General features: G+C 42.4%; 1 protein-coding gene across 1 annotated transcript in view; it reads right to left on the bottom strand.

Moving 5' to 3' along the window:
- The window catches only part of LOC149470206 (metalloreductase STEAP4-like), a 36,636-nt gene extending 19,158 nt beyond the window's left edge, over positions 1-17,478 (bottom strand). The window contains exons 1-3 of the mRNA XM_089666368.1: positions 17,366-17,478; positions 4,591-5,046; positions 1,879-2,406 (exon numbers count right to left, since the gene is read on the bottom strand). Coding sequence (XP_089522494.1) covers positions 1,879-2,406; positions 4,591-5,043 — 981 coding nt within the window. The 5' untranslated portion in view covers positions 5,044-5,046; positions 17,366-17,478. The remainder of the gene's footprint in view (positions 1-1,878; positions 2,407-4,590; positions 5,047-17,365) is intronic.
- Between the last annotated feature and the right edge of the window lie 4,954 nt (positions 17,479-22,432).

The raw sequence follows: 22,432 nt of genomic DNA, 5'->3' as shown, positions 1-22,432 counted from the left end.
AGCGGCTGTGTGTGTATCCCCTGAGGCACTTTCTGCTTGTCATTGGAGCCGTCTCTCTCTTTCCTCCTGTCGGCCCTTCTTTAGGCATAGCCGTATAGTGGGAGGTGAGCGGCGTCCATGGTCTGTGTTAGACCTGTTCAGACCAAGGTTGCCACTTGCCTCCCACTGTGCAGCCCGGTCAACAGGCTGCTCTTTTTAGGCCTGGTGGCTGCAGCCCGCCACGCAAATGCCTATGTGCCCTATGGCCAGTCCAGACCTGGTCATAGTCATGTTAGAATGATTCATTTCCATAATTTGTTTTATATATTCAGATTTATTTGGTATATTTGGATTTGTTTTGTATATTCGTTGTTCTGAATCAGTTCATATTTTTGGAAGTTATTTCAGAAGATTGACCTTATTCATTTTAATTCATTATTTTGAGAGATTATTTGTACACTCTGAATCATCCCTGCTAGTCCAACCCACAAAGAGAAAAGACTGGAGTCACGTGCATCTGAAGTAACAAATGGAACAAAATTAATTTTGGATTCATTTGTTATGTTATAATTCAGAGATTCTGATGAATCCATCTCCATCCAACCCAAACACAAGAAGTAGGAATCATCATCTTATTTCACTTTTATACTTTACTATATTTATTGCAATGTGTCTGCATTTCATATATAGTACACTTTTTATAATAACGAAAAATGTTAATGCAAATGAATCGGCTTATTATTAGAAAATTCATGCTACACTCAATACAATAACAACAGATGTATCTCAATCAATTCAGAAAATTCGTTATATTGTTACGCTATTTCGGAAGCTTCAAATGTTAACAAAAGGCCCAAACTATCGCATCATGTCCTCTGAATGAAACTAATTAATACAAATTAATTTGTTGTTTTCATTATAATTTATTTTGGTTTAATTGAAATTCATTATTATTGTGATTCGAGATTCGAATACATCCGAATCACAAAATTTCCATCCAAATTTTGATTCATAATGAAACAAGTCGCACATGTCTACTATAGAACACCCCCTGCCTCTGTTTTTAGAAAAAAGTGTTCTGTAGATTCTGTCTTCCTGCCATGGGGTGACAACTAGGGATGATTTTGTGTTGAATCAGCTTCAGGTGAGCTATCATTCATGGGTGGGGGATTTCCTGCCCTGCAGCTGACATACACTGGGGGACAAGGTTGCTTGTGATATCACTGACCTAAGATGCCAATGTGGCTATAATGCAGCTACCACATCTAAGGAATGGTATGCTTCAATGTGTTATATTTTTGTACTTATGTTTAGATATATTTTATAACCCAACATTTATGGCCTGTCCAGAATTGCAGAGGTGGTATCAATAGTGCTCAAAGTGAATCTTAGACTCAGAACCCCAGGAGAGTATGGCAAGAGTGCTAACGAAAAATATATCTAAAGCCAAAATGTTTTGTTTTTTCATTGTTTTGGATAGAGTAGGGAACGATTGGGTCGATGACATGGTTGAACAACTGGGACAGGTGTCCTCACTGGAAGATTTCTGCTCTATCTCTGCTCTGGTGACAACTGTAATATTTTTAATTTCCCAATGTCCTTAGTTCTGGAGCTAATGGTAACCAATTGGGATTAACATGGGTTTGGTCCAAACGAAGGTTCAGACTGAACCTTTGGAGGGGATGCTTATGACATCAATAACCTGATATGGCCATGTGACCACCTGCTGTGTTCATTTAAAACTTACTTGACTCATACCTGTCACACTCTTATTCTTCAGATTACTCTAAAATATCTAAAATTAGGGAAAGGGGTTTCGGCTTTGCACTTCATTTTCCATGAGTCTTCAGTTTATATTAAATCAGTTGAATTTAATATTGCTGAGGTTAAAATAATTACCTGTGCCTTTATGTAATATTCCACCCACCACCTTACATAGTAACGTATGGGCATCACCAGTGTGTAGATGGCATGTAGAAAGGCATACGCCAATGCTACCAGCCCAAGCTGTTTCCGGCAGAGCATCCATTTGTCCAGCCAGTCTGGAAATCTGCTGTATTTGGTGCCTCGGTATAGCTGGATGATGGCTGCAAAAATTCCTGGCAGATACACTAAAGCCAGCAGTATGAGAGACACGATGGGGAACACTCGGTTGGCAATGGAAATCATGATGAGGTAGGAAGTGTCCTCCTTCCCTGTGACAAGGGGATGGAACACTTCAAAGATGAGACAATAGAGGAAGACCAATATGGTGAAACCAGCACAAATATAAAAGGGAAGTCTCCACAATGGGAATAACTGCAGTGGGTAATTCTCAATCTCTTTAGCTGCCAGTAGAGATCCTTGGTCCAATGGCGTCAGTCCAAGAGATCGAACGATCTCCATAACTGCTTCCTTTGCTTTTGCTTCATCTCCACAAAGAAAAACCTGTTCAGATATAAAAATTGGTTGGAGTGCTGCATTATCATGAAAGAAATGGCAACTACAATATTAAAATTAATACATATTCAAACTGTGAATACTACCATGATTATTATTATTATTGTTATTTTTCATATTCTTCCTTGGTGTCTTATTCTACCCATCTGCAAAAATAATTGGTACTGTAATTAGTACAGCAGCTTCAGGGCTTTTCTAAAGCTGTGCAAAGCCCTGGAGCCTTGCCACAATGCACCAATTGCAATTGGTTGCAATATACCCATGGCACCCGGGAAAGAAAAATATAGCGGTGCTCAACGCATGCTGCAATGATATTGGGAAATTACCTTAGTTCATGACTAATGTTTCTGCATTTTATTAGCCCAGGTCAGGAAGGGATTTGTATTTCCTGCACACCTAGGACAGTGCATTATGATTCTCAGCCCTGAGCAGCTGTTCAAAACATTTGATGATTCTCATCCCTGACCAGCTGCTCACAGCATGTGATTATTCTCAGCCCTTATCAGCTGCACAGGAAACACACACATTTCATTTTTTCCCTTCTGAAGCATAAGAAAATTGTTAGTTTTACTTTCACTGCTGGAGGATTGTGCTACCAGGACATATTGGTATGCACAACGGGGCAGCATGATTTAAGGTGGAATTCCCATCAAAATGTAACTAAAGCTAAACCTACTCTCACCCTATTCTAAGCCTACTCTACCTAACCTTGTAAAGAAAAGTCCCCTATGCTCACCTATTCTGAAGCCATTATGGTCCGGTCACAAGATCAGCTGTCAGTGGCGGCTTCTGTGTAGAGGAGGGGCAACCAACAACGGATGCCCCATGGTAAGTCTACAAGGAATTTCTAGCTGCTGCCGGCATTCTCTCCTGCACACAGTAGCGACCACTGGAGACCGGACTGGAGCGGCTTTATAATAGGTAAGTATTGGGATTTTTTTCTTTCCAGGGTTAGATAGAATAGGCTTAGAAAGGGGGTAGGAGTAGGTTTAGCCTTAGTTAGATTTTGACTGGAATTCCACTTTAAGAGTAAGTAAGTTAAATCTTAGGCCCCATTAACACCTGAGAATTTTGGAGCTCAAGATTAAGGCCCCATTCACACCTTCACATTCCTGAACATGTTCCTGAAACGTCCAAAAGCGAGCAAAAAAGCTCTAAGTGCTTGAACTGCCATTATTTCATTGCATCCCAAACACAGGACATGCATGTTTTGTTGCACAACAAAATGCTCTAAAACATGTAGTAAATAAAGGCACCGAGGTCTGCTCCCAAAATATAGTGTGGGACCAGCTTTTGTACTTTCACACTGTCAGGCAAAATATGTGTCAAAAATGAGTGGAAAAAAAGCACCAAGGAGCATCACGCAAGTGTGAATGAGGCCTAACAACCCCATTGTTTTAAATGGTGCCCGTTCACACCTAAATGCTCAGTCGCCTCTTGGCAGACACCTGTTCTAAAAGGTAGAGAAGCTTCCTTTCTTGCAGATGTGGGCATTTTTGGACCCAAAATGCACAAAAATGCATGTTTTCAGGCGTTCCTGTAATGAATGTCTGTAGGGCCAAAATTCCTTTCCCAAAGAAGTTCCTGTAGGGCACATCGCTCCTAAGACACCCAAAACAATTCAATAATGCACAAAAAAGTCTTTAAAATCATCTGAGTTTGTTATGCTCAAGGTTGAATGGAGCCTTAGTGCTTTTGCCAATTGTTTCTTTTATCAAAATAGCTAGTTTGACATGGCCCTAGGAGCAGGGGTGTATTTACCACAAGGCAAACAAGGCACTTGCCTATGGCAGAATTTTTCAGAGGGGAAGCACCGCCCCCTGGAAGAAGGGATGGAAGAAGAGACACATGCGGCTTGGGGAACAGGTGGGATCTGAAAGAGGCTGCGGGCTGCTTGACTCTCTTTTCTGGGGATGTCCAGGACTGTGAAGGTGAGTGTCTTTCTCTCTCTGCTGGGAGGGGAGTGGCCACTGTATGGGGGCAATGGCAGTGGAAGGCTCTCTCAGGTGGAGGGGAAAGGTGTGTTGTTGCTCAATGTCAGGCTCTCTCCGGGAGGGGGGATTTCAGGTTGCCTAGGGCAGCACAAAACCTAAATACACCACTGCCTAGGAGTATAAAGCATAAAACAAAGCTTATTGATTCCGTTAGCACAGTGGATTGTGGATCATTTACCTGTCTGCTGGCATCCAACGTTCCTGATTGTAAAGCCCAGGCAGACACTGTATTAAATGCTTTGACCACTTTAGCTCCCGTTACCAGACTAGCTAGGAGCTCAGCATTAGATTTTGGGTATTGGTTGATTTTCAGGTTGTTACTGACATCTACTAAGATTTTTCCCTTCAGGATGTCAGAAAATGGCATCAGAAAGTCATAGTGCTCCCTGTGAATGGCTATGATAATGATGGAGGACTTCATTGCGGCTTCAGCATGACTGAGAACCTCAGCTCCTCTTGGAATGAGGTTGGAGGAATTTGGGTTTCTGCTTCCAAAGACAACCACATAACCACACTGGAGTAACTTATACCCCAGAGATCGTCCAAAATCTCCAGTGCCAAATATACAAACGGTTCCACGTTTTGTTGGATCTGAATGCACTTGAAGAGGAATGTTCGGGTATTCATCCATCTCCTGGAAAAGAAAGGCACAGGTTGCTTTGTAGTGATATGTAGATACGGCAGTACATTTTGGTAGTTGTATTGGAATTACCAAACAAACAAGAGTTGCCACTTTCAAGCATGCAGACGTCAGATCCACTTTCTAAACAGGAATTCTAGCAAAACAGCTAATTAGGTGGTTGAAATATATATTTTTTTCTGTTCTACCAGCCAAAGGGTTTACTATTTTGACCAGATATTCTCATCACACACTAACCTGTTACAGCCAGCACGGGTTATGTATAGCCAAACCATTTTTATTGTAGTTTTGAATAGAGCAGAGGAGAGTTAAAGGATAATCTCACCTTTTGGACAAAAATAATAAATGCACATTTTTTTGCAGGTAAAAAAATGTGCGTTTATTATTTTCATCCAAAGGAGCCTGGAAAGAATTGCACCAGGGATCAGTAGATCGCTGATGCCATGCAGGTCTCCTGCAGACCTGTCAGAATATCTGCTTGCTGTGCAGGGATGTATGAGGAAGCAGATATTCTGACAGGAGACATCAATGAACTACCACGGCGTTCCACAACGCCATGGTAGTTCATTGAAAACTGCAAGCCCACAGCCACTAAGGAAGTCCGTGAATGAATAACGTGGCTGTGTAGGTTGTGGTAACGTGTGCATTACTGTGAATCTGGCTGCAATGGACCTGGGGTAAGGCAAACTTTCATAAAAAGTAACAGAAGCTGTCAAATATTTACTTTTGCTGCAAAAATCATTGCTTTATATTACGCTGGCAGCCAGTCATGCGATCAAAATGCAACGATGTTTGCTGCAGGGGAGAATCAAAGATCAATCAGAGTTGCTGACCTGATGACTCCTCTCGGTAGGGATCATGCAGACAGCCATAGTGACGTGACCAGGCATGATGGAATCCTTGGATGGCAGTATTTTCACTGAAGGTATTTTGTAGTTTCTGTTACTTTTTATGACTTTAATGTGACCCTGTCACCACTGGTAACTAAAGGCAAGCAGGGAACGTGTATTAGAGAAACCCTACACAAAAGAGAAACTTCCTACTGTAGCTACATGACTTTATATAGCATACATTTCTTGGTGGAAAACCAACAGCAAAATCGGTACTTATAGAAGGCCATCTGCAGTGCCTACCACCCCAACCCCAACATTAACATGATAAGTCCACAGTCTTTGTTTACTATGCAGCAGCTTTTACTGACGATCCTATGAGAATTTTTATCACGCTGTTGAAACACTGATGACTTAGGCGTTGCGGGATAGTGATGTAGTGGGCAACCTGGTCTCGGAAATGACAATTTTGCAGAAGGAATGGATAAAGATATCTCTGCTGATCCGAATCACATGGTTAAGCAAACTGGAATATGTTAAACTGAAGTACTGGATTCCACTTGTTAATTGATCATAATAGATATGGGGTGTCAGGTGAGAGTCGGCCCTTAAACACAAAGAGGATACCCCTATAAATGGGGGACCTGAAATCTAAAAGCAACATTTATAAAGTCCAAAATTAGTGCCAGACCAATGAGCTGAGAGTCAAAAAAACATAATAGTCAATGCTTTTCGAGAGTATCTCCCTTCATCATGGCTCAGATATTGTGTAAACCTGGGTAGACTCAAAATGGAAGACTCATCACAATGAATTGTTTGATGAAAAAAAAGTGAAACAGCATCCAGGACTAAATTAGTAACATCTTTGTACCTTTGAAATAAAGCACTGTTGTCTCCGTGCTGCCCAGTGATAGTACCTTTGAACCCTTGAAACACATACTGTATAATTTTTTAAAAATCAAATAATTAATTGTGGTGATTCTGCCATTTTAGGTCCTCTTATAGTTATACAATAACTGAAGAAGGAGATACCTTTGAACCCCTGAAATATGTTGACTGTTTTGTATTGTTTTGCTGCACATATTCCAACATTCAGCCTGGGTTCACATATATGCGGTGCGGTATATCGCATGTGATTCACACAGGAACTGCACCGCATTCCTGTGCAAATCACATGCGAATTGTGTGCGGTGCGATTGGAGCCATACATTGTGTGTGGCTCTAATCGCACTGCACCTGCACCAAAAACGTGCAGGACCCTTTATTTGGTCCACACTAGAATCGGATCGCATTGTCATTCACACCTATGCGATCCGATTCCGCACATAGCACTACGTTTTGCGAACCACTTTCAGGATGTTGTTAACTTAACATACACAATATACAGTAAAAGGTGCAGCGCTAAGACATAATGTGCAAAATAATGCATATAAAATCACAAAAATCACATAAAGTGCAAAATTAAAGTGCCAAAAAATAAGGATGTCACCAAAAAGCTGAGCGTGGTGAATAAATGTCCCAAATAAAACAGCCCACGTGAAGATCTGGTACGATCTCAATAAGGGGGGGCTACAGCAACTGGACGTCTAGCCACCGCTGTTGGCCATCCTACTAATATATGGTCAGTGTTTTTCCTATTTTAATTACCTTGTCATTATTCTTTTACACCTACCCTTTATGGAATAAAGTTCCCTATACAGTATCACGCTATGTGGTGTCCCTTATTTGGCTCTCCTTGTGAGTGCTGCCATTTGCAGACCCTGCTTCAAAGGTGACCCCAGATGGTGATACACTTCAAGGACCCCTGAGCACCCTTTCAGATGTGATCAGAAGGTGTGTGAGATGGGGAAATAGCTCTCATTGTTTGAATACTGCTTGTGTGGAGTAAATTAAATGTTTTGACTGACATTCTGCAGTTTAGCCACAAGATGTCACTGTTTTTCTAACACAGCCTCAGACTGCATAGATCTTTCTATATTCATGAAGAGGTGGAGTGTTCACACAGAGTTGAGAGAGAAAGGGAAGAAGAGAGAGCAGCCATGTTCTGGAGAATGGTGAATGAGGGGGCCGTGTGAGCTGAGAATCTGATGACATCCAGGTGTGAAAGCATCCCTCCGTAACCAGAGCTGCAGCTAAGTGAAGATGATGAGATTGCTGCCAGGAATGCTGATGAGATTGCTGCCAGGAATGCTGATGAGAGCAGAGGAACTAAGCAACATATACGGCGAGACCACATGCTTGTTGGAGAGACATTTGTTCTGTTCAAAGTCACCAGCGGATGCAAAGCAGACCTGGGTCGGTAAGATCGTGCACGCACCTCATTTCAGTGTTGGCGCCTTGAGACTGAGTCCAGGCCTATAGTTAGTTAGTTAGGGTCTCTGTTTCAGGCCACAAGTGTTATTACTGATCATTGGAAGGACTCCACAACTTAAAGTGACATTTCACATTGGAGAGCTGATAAAATCCTACAAACTCAAGCCAGACTGGCGTTTTGCTCAGAAGGAATACTCAGGCACGTGCTACATGACCAGTTATGGGAGAGGGAATACTGTAGATTTGTGTAAGATTGTAAGCTGTTGTGCTGCACCGCAGGCTAGCCCATACCGTACACCCATACACTGATTCCTGCTCTTTTAGGGTAATAACAGGTAAGGTGTGGCCGCTTAGTTGTGCCCGCCAGTAGGTAAATTACTACACTTTCTACCTTCATCCATCAGAAGGCGCTGTGCTGTGCAGCACAAGGGTGTCAGCCTTTGGGCTGGGTGTATGTAAATTTATTGTATGTTCTCAGCATTTGTGGTTGTGTTTATTTGCCACATCTAAGTAAAATTCTGTTGTGGCAAAAGCTGGTGTTGGGGTTGCTTTCCTCGTTCGTGACTTCACTGTATCCTGGGTAGCCCACCTCGGTACACGGCCTTCAGGTGTAGGAACCTGACCTGGGAGCAGATGACCTGATTGATACCTGATGAGACAGGCTATATCTCAAATGCGTGTTTTTTACACACTTCTGGTGAGTGCGCAATTTTACTAATTGCATTTATCATCTGCCACCCTGGACCAGATTCCCACGCACGTATATTGAGATTGTACCAGATCTTCACGTGGGCTGTTTTATTTGGGACATTAATTCACCACGCTCACGTTTTTGGTGACATCCTTATTTTATGGCACTTTAATTTTGTACTTTATGTGATTTATGTGATTTTATATGCATTATTTTGCACATTATGTCTTAGCGCTGCACCTTTTATATTGAACACTTTTAGGAAGGTTTTATTTGGTTGCCTTTTCGGTGTACGAGCAGCTGTTTTCTTTTACAGGTAAGCGCTTGCTCATTTTTCTTTTATCCAACTTGACATACACTCCCGCAGCAGTTTAACCACTTGCCTACCAGGCACTTATACCCCCTTATTTACCAGGCCAATTTTCAGCTTTCAGCGCTGCCGCACTTTGATTGACAATTGCGCGGTCATGCAACATTGTACCCATATGAAATTTTGATCATTTTTTTCTCACAAATAGAGATTTCTTTTGGTGGTATTTAATTGCCGCTGGGCGCTTTACTTTTTGCGCTATAAATAAAAAAAGTGCAAAAAATTTGAAAAAAAAAAAAAGTTTCTTTGTTTCTATTATAAAATTTTTCAAACAGGTATTTTTTCTCCTTCACTGATGTACGTTGATGAGGCAGCACTGATGGGCACTGATAGGCGGCACTGATGGGCACTGATAGGCAGCACTAAAGGGCATGGATAGGCAGTACTAATGTGGTGGCACGGATAGGCGGCACTGATAGACAGCACTAATGAGGTGTCATGGATAGGCGGCACTAATATGCAGCACTGATAAGCGGCACTGATAGGTGACACTGATGATGGGTACTGATAGACGGCACTGACTGGCATCACTGCTGGGCACTGACTGGCGGCACTGACTGGAACAACCCCTGGGCACTGACTGGTGGCACTGACTGGCAGCACTGCTGGGCTGCACTGGTGGGTGGCACTGGTGGGCAGCACTGGTGGGTGGGCACAGGTGGGTGGCACTGGTGGGCACAGGTGGGTGGGCACAGGTGGGTGGCACTGCTGGGCACAGGTAGGTGGCACTTCTGGGCACAGGTGTGTGACACTGCAGAGTGGCACAGGTGGGTGCACTGCTGGGCACAGGTGGGTGCACTGCTGGGCACAGGTGGGTGATCTGCTGGGCACAGGTGGGCAGAGCTAGTGGGCGCACTGCTGGGCACAGGTGGGCGGAACTTGCGGGTGGCACTGCTGGGCACCGATCATCAGGGCACTGATCATCAGTGCCCTGATGATCGGTGCCGATCCCTGCTCTGACAACTGCTGGTTCTTGGCAGTACTTTCCTCACGATCTGACAGCGTGAGGAAAGTGCAGGCGAGAACCGGCACTTGCATTTCCCTCTGATCAGCGTGTCATTGGACACCACTGATCACGTGGTAAAAGGCCGCTGTGATCGGCCTTTTACCGCATCACGTGATCAGCTGTGTCCGTAGGACACAGCGATCATGGAGATCGCCGGGTGCGCGCCCCCTGGGGCGCGCAGGAGAGCGCGTTCTGGGAGGCCGTCATATGACGTCCACTCAGAACTGGCCGGCCGCAGTTTAGCCGTCATTCGGCTATCTGCGGTCGGCAACTAGTTAATGAACTGGGTGTGATTCTGATGTGGTGCGGAATTCGCACAGAAAATGCTGCGAATTTTGCACCGCATCAGTGTGAACCAGGGCTCAAAGCTTTAGGACTCTGCAGAATTGTTCTGGCACACTCTTTGAACTTTGTAGCTATGGCTGCAGCAGGTAGGGTTTCTGTAAGTACATCTAATACAGATTCTCTGCCTACCTTGAGTCCTCAGTTTAAATATGATCTCTATGTACTGTAAATAATCTGAATGTGCAGATAATGCACAGCATGTACTGAGTGTAGTAATACTATAGCCACTGAAAGTCACTTTGGTATGTTTTCTCTTCATCGTGCCAAGCTTCCTCCTGTTGCTGGGTGTATGTTCCACAACGAATAAGAGAAATGGCTCCTGAACCTGGAGCTGCACAATTCTTATTGTACTGGTTACTCTGACCTCATTATTCGCATACCATAGGAGAATTGATAACAAATTGACAATTTGCATACAGGTCAGAGCAGGGGCAGACTGACAACTCATGGGGCCCCTGGGCAATAGGGGATCATGGGGCCCCTGTGTCCTTTCCCAAACTCAAAAAAGCCTATGAAAAAGGTACCAGGGGCATCTCACGAGGCCCCCTACTGACCCTGGGCCCTCGGGCAGCGCCCGAGTTTCCAAATGGTCAGTCTGCCCCTGGGACAGAGTATATTCTGTAGTTGGTAATTCTTCTTTGTTAAAGATTGACTATCTTGTAAGGAACTCTATGACACATACAACATAAATGCCAGAATAAAAGGTTTACCTGCAAAGAAGAATTAGCTTATCTTTAACGCTGCCCACACTGCCAAACACCACGCCAGTAAAGGGAAAACATCCCCCAAAGTAGATGCAGAATCTGACACTTCCAGGAATGTCGAGCAACTGTGTGTTCCAAAGCACTCATTGATTTCTCCCATCAACCCCTAAATCAGTACTGAGCTGCTTGCTGGAGAGGAAGCTGCACCTGAGGACCTGCAGTGGAAGGATTTCCCTGTATCTGCTCCAGTCCTTGTATATGCCTGCTATCTTTACCTCTCCTGCTGCTTCTTTTTTTTTTTTATTTAATTCTGTTTATTGTTTTTTTGGTTGTACAAAAATATATAAAGAAAGATCGGGGTTAACCCCTACCCCACGGGCAACCACCTTCATTTTTAGACAATAACATAAATAGTCCACTGTGGAGCAAAGAGGAAAAAAGAAACACAATAAAAGGATTATATAGCCCGTATAAGCCACAAGGTAACCTTCCACCAGAAGATCATATGACGAGAGTGTAACCCCCATAGCATCCTTCCTCAGAACAGCTAGCAGACAATCAAGAGTACAGTACTCAATGACATGCAAACCAATGGGATGCAATGGGAAAGTCTCATCGTGTTCAGCAACCAGCACTGCCAAACCTTATCAAATTTACGTGGGCATCCCCTATGTAAGTATATTACCTTGTATAAAGGCAAAGATTTATTAATAATACCCTGCCAAAACAACAGAGATGGGGCTTCAGGCTTTTTCCAAAAAAGTAATATAAATTTGAGGGCATAAAATAAAGTAACCAACAAGAATATCCTCTGTGTTCTAAGCGGAGCTATTTCCTCTCCTAGCCCCAGGAGGCATACCGACATTGTTAATGGGACTCGTAGAGGCGTAAGCTCCTGAATAGTGCGGGTGACAGCCATCCAGAAATTCTGTATTATTGGACAATGCCTAAAAATATGATCAAAGTCCTCAGGTGATGCCTTACACCTCCAACACTCTGCAGAGGAGGTCCCATAAATCTTGGCTAACCTTGCCGGAGTATAATAAATCCTGTGCAGGATCTTAAATTGGATGAAACGATCCCTGGCCGAAACTAGTGCTTTGAATAGTACCTCTTGCTGCTTCTTAATTATTCCCCCACCAGTCAACAGGGGGCTGCACTATGATGGGAAAAGTAAAGTCCTGCTCTTCTGCCAAGATGGACGCCTTCACACTGAGACACAGACATGGTAAGTCAACAATTGGGAAAAATACACTTCCGGGAGCATAAAGGCAATACAAGTAACTATTCGCTTGTCCTCCAATTTCACAGTTTATGTCCTTTTCAAAGTGTGAAAAAGTATACCAAGAGAACAGCATGGGATATATCATTCAGAAAATGCTTTGGAAAGCTCTGAAAATTAGAATTACCATGGTGACTAGGCATATGAAAATTTGCATCAACAAATGGTGTCGTAGGAGCTCATAGGAAACAGACTTTCAGACAGAGCCAGTCAGTTAGCAGCTGTGCCTGGACTCCCACACTGTCCCTTAGCAGAGGTCATGTGACCAATGCCTAGGCATTTCCTCTTGTGACACAAGGGCTCAGAGCCAGGAAAGTCTTGCAGACCTGTAAGTTTTGAGGGGTTTCATCTAACATCAATGATAAGTGAGGTGAGATAAGCAGAAAGCTTTTAAAAACCTTTGTTTCTGTCAACTAATTAAAGGGACTGTGTGTGTACCCTTCCTTTCAGAGAACACTCCCCCTGACAATGCCTTCATGTGCTTTCCTCTCCAGGAGGATGGAGCCATCTTTGTTCAGGCATCATCCAGGGTCACCATCTACTTCCTGGACTGAGATTCCAGCTCGGAGGAGACACAATCATGTAAGTCCTGGTGTCTGTGCCATTCTTAGCTGTGTTCGCAAATGTCTGACACAGTTCAGCTCCTACTGCAGCCTTCCTTTATGACTTATTAAAAGTTACAATATACAGGGCCTTGAAAAAGTATTCATACCCCTTGAAATTTTGCATGTTTTGTCATGCTATAACCAAAAAAGTAAATGTATTTTATTGGGATTTTATGTGATAGACCAACACAAAGTGGCACATAATTGTGAAGTGGAAGGAAAATAATAAATGGTTTTAAATTTTTTTTTCACATAAACCTGTGAAAAGTGTGGCGTACATTTGTATTCAGCCCCCCGGAGTTAATACTTTGTAGGACCACCTTTCTCTGCAATTCCAACTGCTAGTCTTTTTGGGGATGTCTCAACCAGCTTTGCACATCTAGAGAGGGACATTTCTGCCCATTCTTCTTTGCAGAATAGCTCAAGCTCTGTCAGACAGGATGGAGAGCGTCTGTGAACAGCAATTTGCAAGTCTTGCCACAGATTCTTAGTTGGCTTTAGGTCTGGACTTTGACTGGGCCATTCTAACACATGAATATGCTTTGATCTAAACCATTCCTTTGTAGCTCTGGCTGTATGTTTAGGGTCGTTCTCTTGCTGGAAGGTGAACCTCCGCCCCGGTCTCAAGTCTTTTGCAGATTCTTAACAGGTTTTCTTTTAAGGTTGCCCTGTATTTGGCTCCATTCATCTTCCCGTCAACTCTGACCAGTTTTCCTGTCCCTGCTGAAGAAAAGCATCCCCACAACATGATGCTGCCCCCACTATGTTTCACGGTGGGGATGGTGTGTTCAGATTGATGTGCAGTGTTAGTTTTCTGCCTCATATAGAGTTTTGCTTTTAGGCCAAAAAGTTAAATTTTGGTCTCATCTGACAGCACTTTCTTCCACATGTTTTCTGTGTCCCCCACATGGCTTCTCGTAAACTGCAAACGGGACTTCTTATGACTTTCTTTCAACAATTACTATCTTCTTCCCACTATTCCACAAAGGCCAGATTTGTGGAGTGCACGACTAATAGTTGTCCTGTGGACAGATTCTCCCAGCTGAGCTGTGGATCCCTGCAGTTCCTCCAGAGTTACCTTGGGCCTCTTTGCTGCTTCGCTGATTAATGCTCTTCTTGCCTGGCCTATTAGTTTAGGTGGACGGCCATGTCTTGGTAGGTTTTCAGTAGTGGCATACTCTTTCCATTTTCAGATGATGGATTGAACAGTGCTCTGTGAGATGTTCAAAGCTTGGGATATTTTTTTATAACCTAACCCTACTTTAAACTTCTCCACAACTTTATCCCTGACCTGTCTGGTCTGTTCCTTGGCCTTCATGATGCTGTTTGTTCACTAATATTCTCTAACAAACCTGAGGGCTTCACAGAACAGCAGGATTTATACTGAGAGTAAATTACACACAGGTGGATTCTATTTACTAATTAGGTGACTTCTGAAGGCAATTGGTTCCACTAGGTTCCAATAGTTAGTTAGGGGTATCAGAGTAAATAGGGCTGAATACAAAAGCACACCACACTTTTCACATATTTATTTGTAAAACATTTTGAAAACCATTTATCAGTTTCCTTCCACTTCAAAATTGCGTGCCACTTTGTGTTGGTCTATCACATAAAATGCCAATAAAATGCATTTATGCTTTTGCTAGTAACATGACAAAATGTGGAAAATGTCAAGGGGTATGAATACTTTTTCAAGGTACGGTAGCAGTCTGATTGCTGGGGGGGGGGGGGGAGGAGATGGAGGAAATGCTTCCTCCTGCCTGCAGCTGACTGATGGCGTCATCACAGCCTAGGCAAAGTCACTAGACTGGAGCTCAGGTAATGTGTAGAAAACTGTTACTGTAAATTGTACCATGTCAGGAATGTATTTGTTCAGTGTAAACTCCACTGCAGGCAGAGTAAGCAGGCCTTTCACAGGACTTCTGAGAACCACAGAACACACCCGCTTGTTTTTTTACCAAATCAGATTGAAGACCTTTAAGAAGTTGACACTATAATTTATCCTGCACAGCTGCCAACTAAACACAGTGAGGTTGATTTACTAAAGTTGAATAAACTGTGCACTTTGCAAGTACAGTTGCTGCAGAGCTTAGTAAATGAGGTAAAGTTTAACTTTGCAAAGAATATTCAATCACATGTAAGGAAAATAAAAAAAAACAGCATTTTTGCTTTCACATGATTGGATGATGGAAGTCGGCAGAGTCTCTGCTCATTTACTAAGCTCTGGAGCAACTGCTCTTGCAGAGTGCACAGTCTATTTGCCTTTAGTAAATCAACCCCAATGAATGCCAAGGTTTAAAATAACAGGCTGTATTTTCTAAATTAGATAGTTTGTGTTTACCAAAAGTGTATATATAACACATTTTCGGCACATTTTTGTTTTTTTCTAAGACCTTAAAGCTAAACAACATTTTGTTCCCTAAAAAGTAGTCTGGAAATGTACCGCTGTCTATTGAAATGCCGCCTCTCTCCAACCCTCTTCAGTGGACTCAAACTGAGCTGCATAAAATCCTATGTGCGCCGTTTGGAGTAAATTACCAGCAGAGAGAGTCCACGGTCTGCGCACAGCGGGGGATACACTGCGATGTACACTAAGCAAACTGGAAACTAAACGGTAGAAAAAAAGCAATATAGTTGATAAATAATCTACCACTGTGTTCTATCACTTCCATTTTTTACTGTAAAAGAGGAGTGACAACTTAAAGAGGATCTAAACCCAAAAGCAAAAATGGAATATTTAGCAGTTTACCAATAAAAGAAATCTCCATTTAAAAGGGTTAGTTCACCTTTTCAGAAAAAATAAAGAGGTGAACTAACACCCTACACCCTCCCCACCCCCCTGCTCCCCGAGGCATTGACCTCCATGGGTAATACAGTTTTACCATCCACACAGCCCAGTGTAGCAGTCCAGGGGTTTGAAAATTGCACTGTTCTTCCTCTTCTTCCCCTAGGGATGCCAGGATGGAATAGAGCAGTTCTGACTGGTCAGCACCATCATATGACTGCAGTGACCAATCAGAACTGCTCTGATTGGAGACCACTGACATGTCACCGTGCTTGCTGTGATTGGTCAGCACTGACATGTGACCATGCTGACCAATCAGAGCCATTCTGATCTGTCCCAGCATCCCAGCAAAAACGCAATACATGTTTTTCTGCAGCGTTCTCATTGAAGTCAATAGAACCAAAAACGCAATGTTTTGCATTAAAAAAAATCCCTGACCCTTTCCAAAAAACGCACCGGGTGAAAAGGCAGAGATCATGTTAAATGGATTGTACTGAGTTTCTGCAAAACGCGGCAGAAAACGCTTAGCTGTGAATCTAGGATAAGACAGGAAATGTGTTACTGGCCAGATTACTCGGTGAAAAAAAGAGAGCCTAAAAAACTAAAACCAGCTAGTGCAACTAAGGCTACCCACACTCAAAAAATCCAAATTTCTTGCTACAGCTATTGTATTATGACAGTTAGTGCCGCTGGCTGTCAGAATACCCAAACAGCAGCTGCATCTGATAGGATACTAATGCATTTTAGTTGACAATTTTCAATTGAACGATGTCGATTGGGAGGGGACTAACAGGGCCACCCACTGAGCGAATTTCAGCCGGTTCATCAGGAACTGGTTGTAATTGGCACAGTGTATGGCCAGCTTAGCACTACCTTCTCTACAGATTGGCAATGCTGCTGTTCTAGGGTGGCTCTGTTGTGTTCTAACCAGATCACAATGTGAAAATAAAGGAAGAAAATCCTAAAAAAGAAAACTAATGCAGACTCCACATTTAGTGATTTGTAAATTAAAATGGAAAAAAAAATTTTGTTTTTAGGTTTAGATGCACTTTGCATTTATTTACCAAAAGCAGCAAAAACAAAATTGGGGCTGTCTTCACAAAACAATGGTTAAACTATGGCTTTGCACTTTTGCATCGATGTGGGGAAATTTACTAAAACTGGAGCACTCAGAATTTGGTGCAGCTGTGCATGGTAGCCAATCAGCTTCTAACTTCAACTTGTTCAATTAAACTTTGACAATAAAACCTGGAAGATGATTGGTTTCTATGCAGAGCTGCACCATGCAGTTGTAGTAAACAAAAGCCCCATTGGGTGATATACATTGTATAAGATTTTATTCTACAGTTTCTGCAGGTCCCATATGGTATATAAGCACTTACCCCTGTGTCTGCTTCTCTCAATCTACGGGACACGGAAGGACAAGTCACTTAATCCGAAGCTTTACTGGAGCTGTTCAGCTCTGTACAAAATATTTTCTGCACCATCGGCCAGGGTTGTGGAGTGCTGCGTTTATTACTGAGTAAGCTCTGCCAACTTTAAACCACTCCCTACTTTAAATTCAAGTTAGATTATTTCGGGAAAACCCCAACCTTTCGTAAGACAAAAATATTTTTCTTGGATTAAAACTTTCAAAGAAAAATTGCTTAATTAAACAGACATACACTCACATAATGCTGTCATGTCCGATCAACTGAATGAACACATCTGGCTTATGAAGATTTTCATTATTAGCTTTCGGTTTAAATCTCTTAAAGGAAGCCAAACATATAAAGATTACTTGACGGTAATCTGAACCCTGAACTTTGTGCATAATGCACTACGGAACCCTGCATCCCATGCGTAACACACTCCAGACCTCAGAACTCTGAATATAGCACACTCCAGAACCCTGCACCCTATATGTAGCACACTCCTGAACCCTGCATCCTTTGCATTTTATGCATAGTGCCCTCCTAAACCCATCACTCTGTGCACAACATAGTCCTAAACCCTGCAATCTGTATGCAGCACACTCCTGAGCCCTTCACTTTGTGCACAACACAGTTCTAAACCCTGCAATCTGTACGCAGCACACTCCTGAACCCTTCACTTTGTGCACAACAAAGTCCTAAACCCTGCAGTCTGTATGCAGCACATTCCTGAACCCTTCACTCTGTGCACAACGCAGTCCTAAACCCTGCAGTCTGTATGCAGCACACTCCTGAGCCCTTCACTATGTGCACAACACAGTTCTAAACCCTGCAATCTGTACGCAGCACACTCCTGAACCCTTCACTTTGTGCACAACACAGTTCTAAACCCTGCAATCTGTATGCAGCACATTCTTGAACCCTTCACTCTGTGCACAACATAGTCCTAAACCCTGCAATCTGTATGCAGCACACTCCTGAGCCCTTCACTTTGTGCACAACACAGTTCTAAACCCTGCAATCTGTACGCAGCACACTCCTGAACCCTTCACTCTGTGCACAACGCAGTCCTAAACCCTGCAGTCTGTATGCAGCACACTCCTGAATCCTGCACTCTGTGAGTAATGAACGCCTTAACTCTGTACTTCATGCACAGTGCACTCCTGAACCCTGCACTCCATGTGTAGCCCACTCCTAAACCCTGCATTCCATGCATAACACACTTCTGAGCCCTGCACCTCATGCTTAGCACGCTCCTGAACCCTGCACTCCATGCATAACATACTTCTGAGCCCTGCACCCAATGCATAGCATGCTCCTTAACTCTGTACTCCATGCATAATGCACTTCTGAGCGCTGCACCTCATGCATAGCACGCTCCTGAATCCTGCAATCCATGCTTAGCACATTCCTGAACCCTGCACTCATTGCATAATGCACTTCTGAACCCTAAACTCTGTTCCCAGTGCACTCCTGAACTGCAAACTTTCTGCGTAATACAAACCTGATCTCTGCACTCCATGCCTAGTGCTTTCCTTAGCCCTGCACTCTATAAGTAGGCCACTCCTGAGCCCTAAACCCCATGCATACCTCACTTCTGATTCCTGCAACCCATGTGTAGTACACTCCTGAACCTTGCACTCCTTGTGCAACACACTACTGAACTCTGCATTCTGTGCATAATGCACTTCTGAACTTTGCACCCTGCATGCAATGAACTCCTGAACCCTGCATGCAATGAACTCCTGAACCCTGCACCCTGTGCTTGATGCACGTCTAAATCCTTAGAATCTTTGTGTTATGTGCTCCTGAACCATGCCATTCTGTGAATTTGGCACTCCTGGTTTTATTTAACAATGCTCCTTTAAAACCACCCACAGCTAGTGAAATTTGGCCACAGCCATCAATTTTCCATTTCAACACTCTCCCCTGTGGGTGAGGAAAGGGGTTGAGGACCGAGACTTTCTGCACCTATTCTCTGAGGACACAAGCCCTGAATTTGTCCTTTTTGATGGTTAAAGTGGTCATAAGCAAACATTTATCATATTGCAGCTTACTGGTTCTTAGATGAGAGGACTTCATTCGTTTTCTTCTTTTGACTTTCTTTCCTTTATTTTCACCTGTTAATCCTGCCAGTTTTTTTTCAACAAGCAAGCTGTCCTACAAATGTAGCAGTTAAAGGGTTAAGGCAAACTATTTACCACTAACGGGTGCTTTCAATAATCAGATTTTATTTATTCATTTAAAACCTTTACCCCAAAATAAAAAACTGTTTTCTATAAGAAGTGGGAGCTGGAGTTTGGTTTCAGTTTGTTAGTGTATCTAAATCAACTAGTACATCTAACACTCCCTACCCCCCCCAGACTGACAATGCTGCTGTACAAAGGTGTATTTGTTGCTTTTTCATCCAAAATGTAGGCAGCCTAAAGAATGTGGTTGATTTACAAAAACCAGAGAGTGCAAAATCATTGTAGCCAATCAGCTTCTAACTTCAGCTTGCTCAACTGAGCTTTGACATAAAAATAAAAAAACTGTAAATTGATTGGTTTCTATGCAGAGCTGCACTAGATTTTACACTCTTCAATTTTAGTAAATCAACCCTAATATGTTTTACTGGTCAGATCACCAGATAAAAAGCCAGAGGGAAAAAGCCTAGAAAAGAAAACCAATGCAGCCACCACATCTAATGACTAGTAAGCTGTAATATATTACATTTTTGGATTTGGGTTTAATACCGTTTTTAAAGTCTAACTCCATGCAAGCAGGTAAATACACCATTAAAGGGTAACTTTAGTTGATTTAAAAGAAAAAAAAATAAAAGTCAGCAGCTACAAATACCATAGAGCAGGGGTCTCCAAACTTTTCAGTACAAGGGCCACACTGTATACTTTATAAATATTTGTGGGTTGAAAAAAAAATCTGTTTTATAAATGAACAAACCTAATTTAAACAAATGAATATGTTTTACTTCGAATTTTTGTTGTAATCAGCATGATTATATTTAGAACACCAGATAAAAAAAACTCCAGTAACACAAAGCAAAGAAATTCCAAATAAACCTGAACCCATCAGAGTTCCTCTTTAGAGGAGAGTCATGCAATCAGAGGCACCCCTTACATGAGAGTCCTCATCAGATACCCATCTTACATCGGAGGGCCAGGTAAAATCTTGTAGTGGGCAAAAATTGGTGCGTGGGCTATAGATTGGAGACTTCTCATATGAAGGCTGGATAAAATATGTAAAGCTGTGTAAAGCCCCGTAAACACGAAGAGAATATCGAACGAATGATTGTCCGTTTTTGTTTTTTTTTTTGTGCGTCTCATATTGAAAGTAAAGAGGTTAGTAAAGTTACAAAAATTCTTGTACACTAAAGTAAAAATTTGCAAGTCATGTAATGTATTTTATTGTACTTTTGTATGAAAATGTTGCTGATTAAATAAAAATTGGACAAACTGGTATTGTACGAGAAAATTTATCATGCTTGCCCCTTTAAATAATTTTGGATGAAAGCTGTTTACTATCAATCAGATTATATGATCGCTTTGAAGGCGGTATTTTATGTACATTTTTCTGACTGTGTGTACTAGGCTTTAGGCAGGAGTCTCCAAACTTTAGACTCCAAAGTTTACTGTCCTTCAAACTTTGAGGCAGCTGGATTGTGGTCAATGAGAGTAGAAAATGATCTGACATCAATGGGAGTAAACAGTGCCTGATCATTGGTATTAGTAGGAGTAATAGTACCCCATTGTTTGTATCATGGGAAGGAATAGTGCCCATTTATTGGTGTCAGTGGGAAAAATAGTGCACTACTGTTGGTGTCAGTTGGAGGAACAGTGCCCATTCATTGGTGTCAGTGGGAAAAATAGTGCCCTGCCATTGGTGTCAGTTGGATGATTAGTGCCCCTTCGTTGGTGTCAGTTGGAAGAATAGTGCCCCATTATTGGTGTCAATGGGAGGAATATTTCCCTATTGCTCATATCAGTGACAGGAATTATGCCCCATTGTTGGTGTCAGTGGGAAGAATAGTGCCCCATTGTTTGTGTCAGTGGGAAGAATAGTGCCCCATCATTGGTGTCAATTGGAGAAATAGTGCCCCATCATTACTGTCAATGGGAGGAATAGTGCTCTATTGTTGATATAAGTGACAGGAATTATGCCCCATTGTTGGTGTTAGTGGGAGGAATAGTGCCTTGTAGTAGTGAGAGAAGCAGTGCCCCAAGGGCCACATAAATGCAAGTAAAGGGCCACATCTTGCCCTGGGCCGCAGTTTGAAGACCACTGGTACAAGGCTTTTTATAAAGGTCAATGTCAAGGGACAACTGAACGGGAAGAAGGACAAAGAGATCTGGTTCCAAAAAAAAGAAAAGTCCCTCTAAATGAGGGACATTTGAGAAGTATTTTTAGGTATAAATAAAAAGTAGAAAATTCCCCGTGGAAATAAATATATTTTGGTATGTGAACTGAAATAAAATTTAAAAAAAAGGTGACAAGATATCCCCAGAAAATTTCTTGTCTAACCAAACATCCTTTAGAAAGAGAAGTGGCATCACGGTCTCCCAGTGTAATCAACCTCCTGAGGGTGTGGGACACATCCACTTAGGCCAGGAAAAAGGAGAGATATTTTGCTCCTGGAAATTCCACAAAATAATTTTCATTGCTATGTAGCATCGGTTTTGTGGTGTTGACCTTCAGAAACGAGCTTGACATTGGTTAATTTGGCCTGGTACCATAAAAGAGAGCAGCTGATGACCCTGAGCAGAAGAGAGCTCTTGCACAACGTTTCATAATCCTCATCTCATCAGTATTTGTTCAGTCCGGTATTTGTTCAGTTTTTCCTTCCACTAGAAATGTTAGTTTAACTTGGACTCTGCTTGGCCTCTCTTATTGGTTAAACACACGGCCCTATTCTCATGCCAACTTTTAGCCTCTGCTGCTCGTCCAGTCTCATTTTACAGTAGCTTTTTTGTTAGAAGCCTTAGGAAAAACATGTGTTCCCGACATATTGCATAATTTCGGAATTCACTTCTTTTTTTTTTT

The sequence above is a fragment of the Staurois parvus genome, unplaced genomic scaffold (assembly GCF_062004578.1).
Source record: "Staurois parvus isolate SC_StPar_1 unplaced genomic scaffold, SC_StPar_1.0 ptg000051l, whole genome shotgun sequence".
NCBI classification, from domain to species: Eukaryota; Metazoa; Chordata; class Amphibia; order Anura; family Ranidae; genus Staurois; species Staurois parvus.
This window is presented reverse-complemented; position numbering and strand designations above follow the sequence as displayed.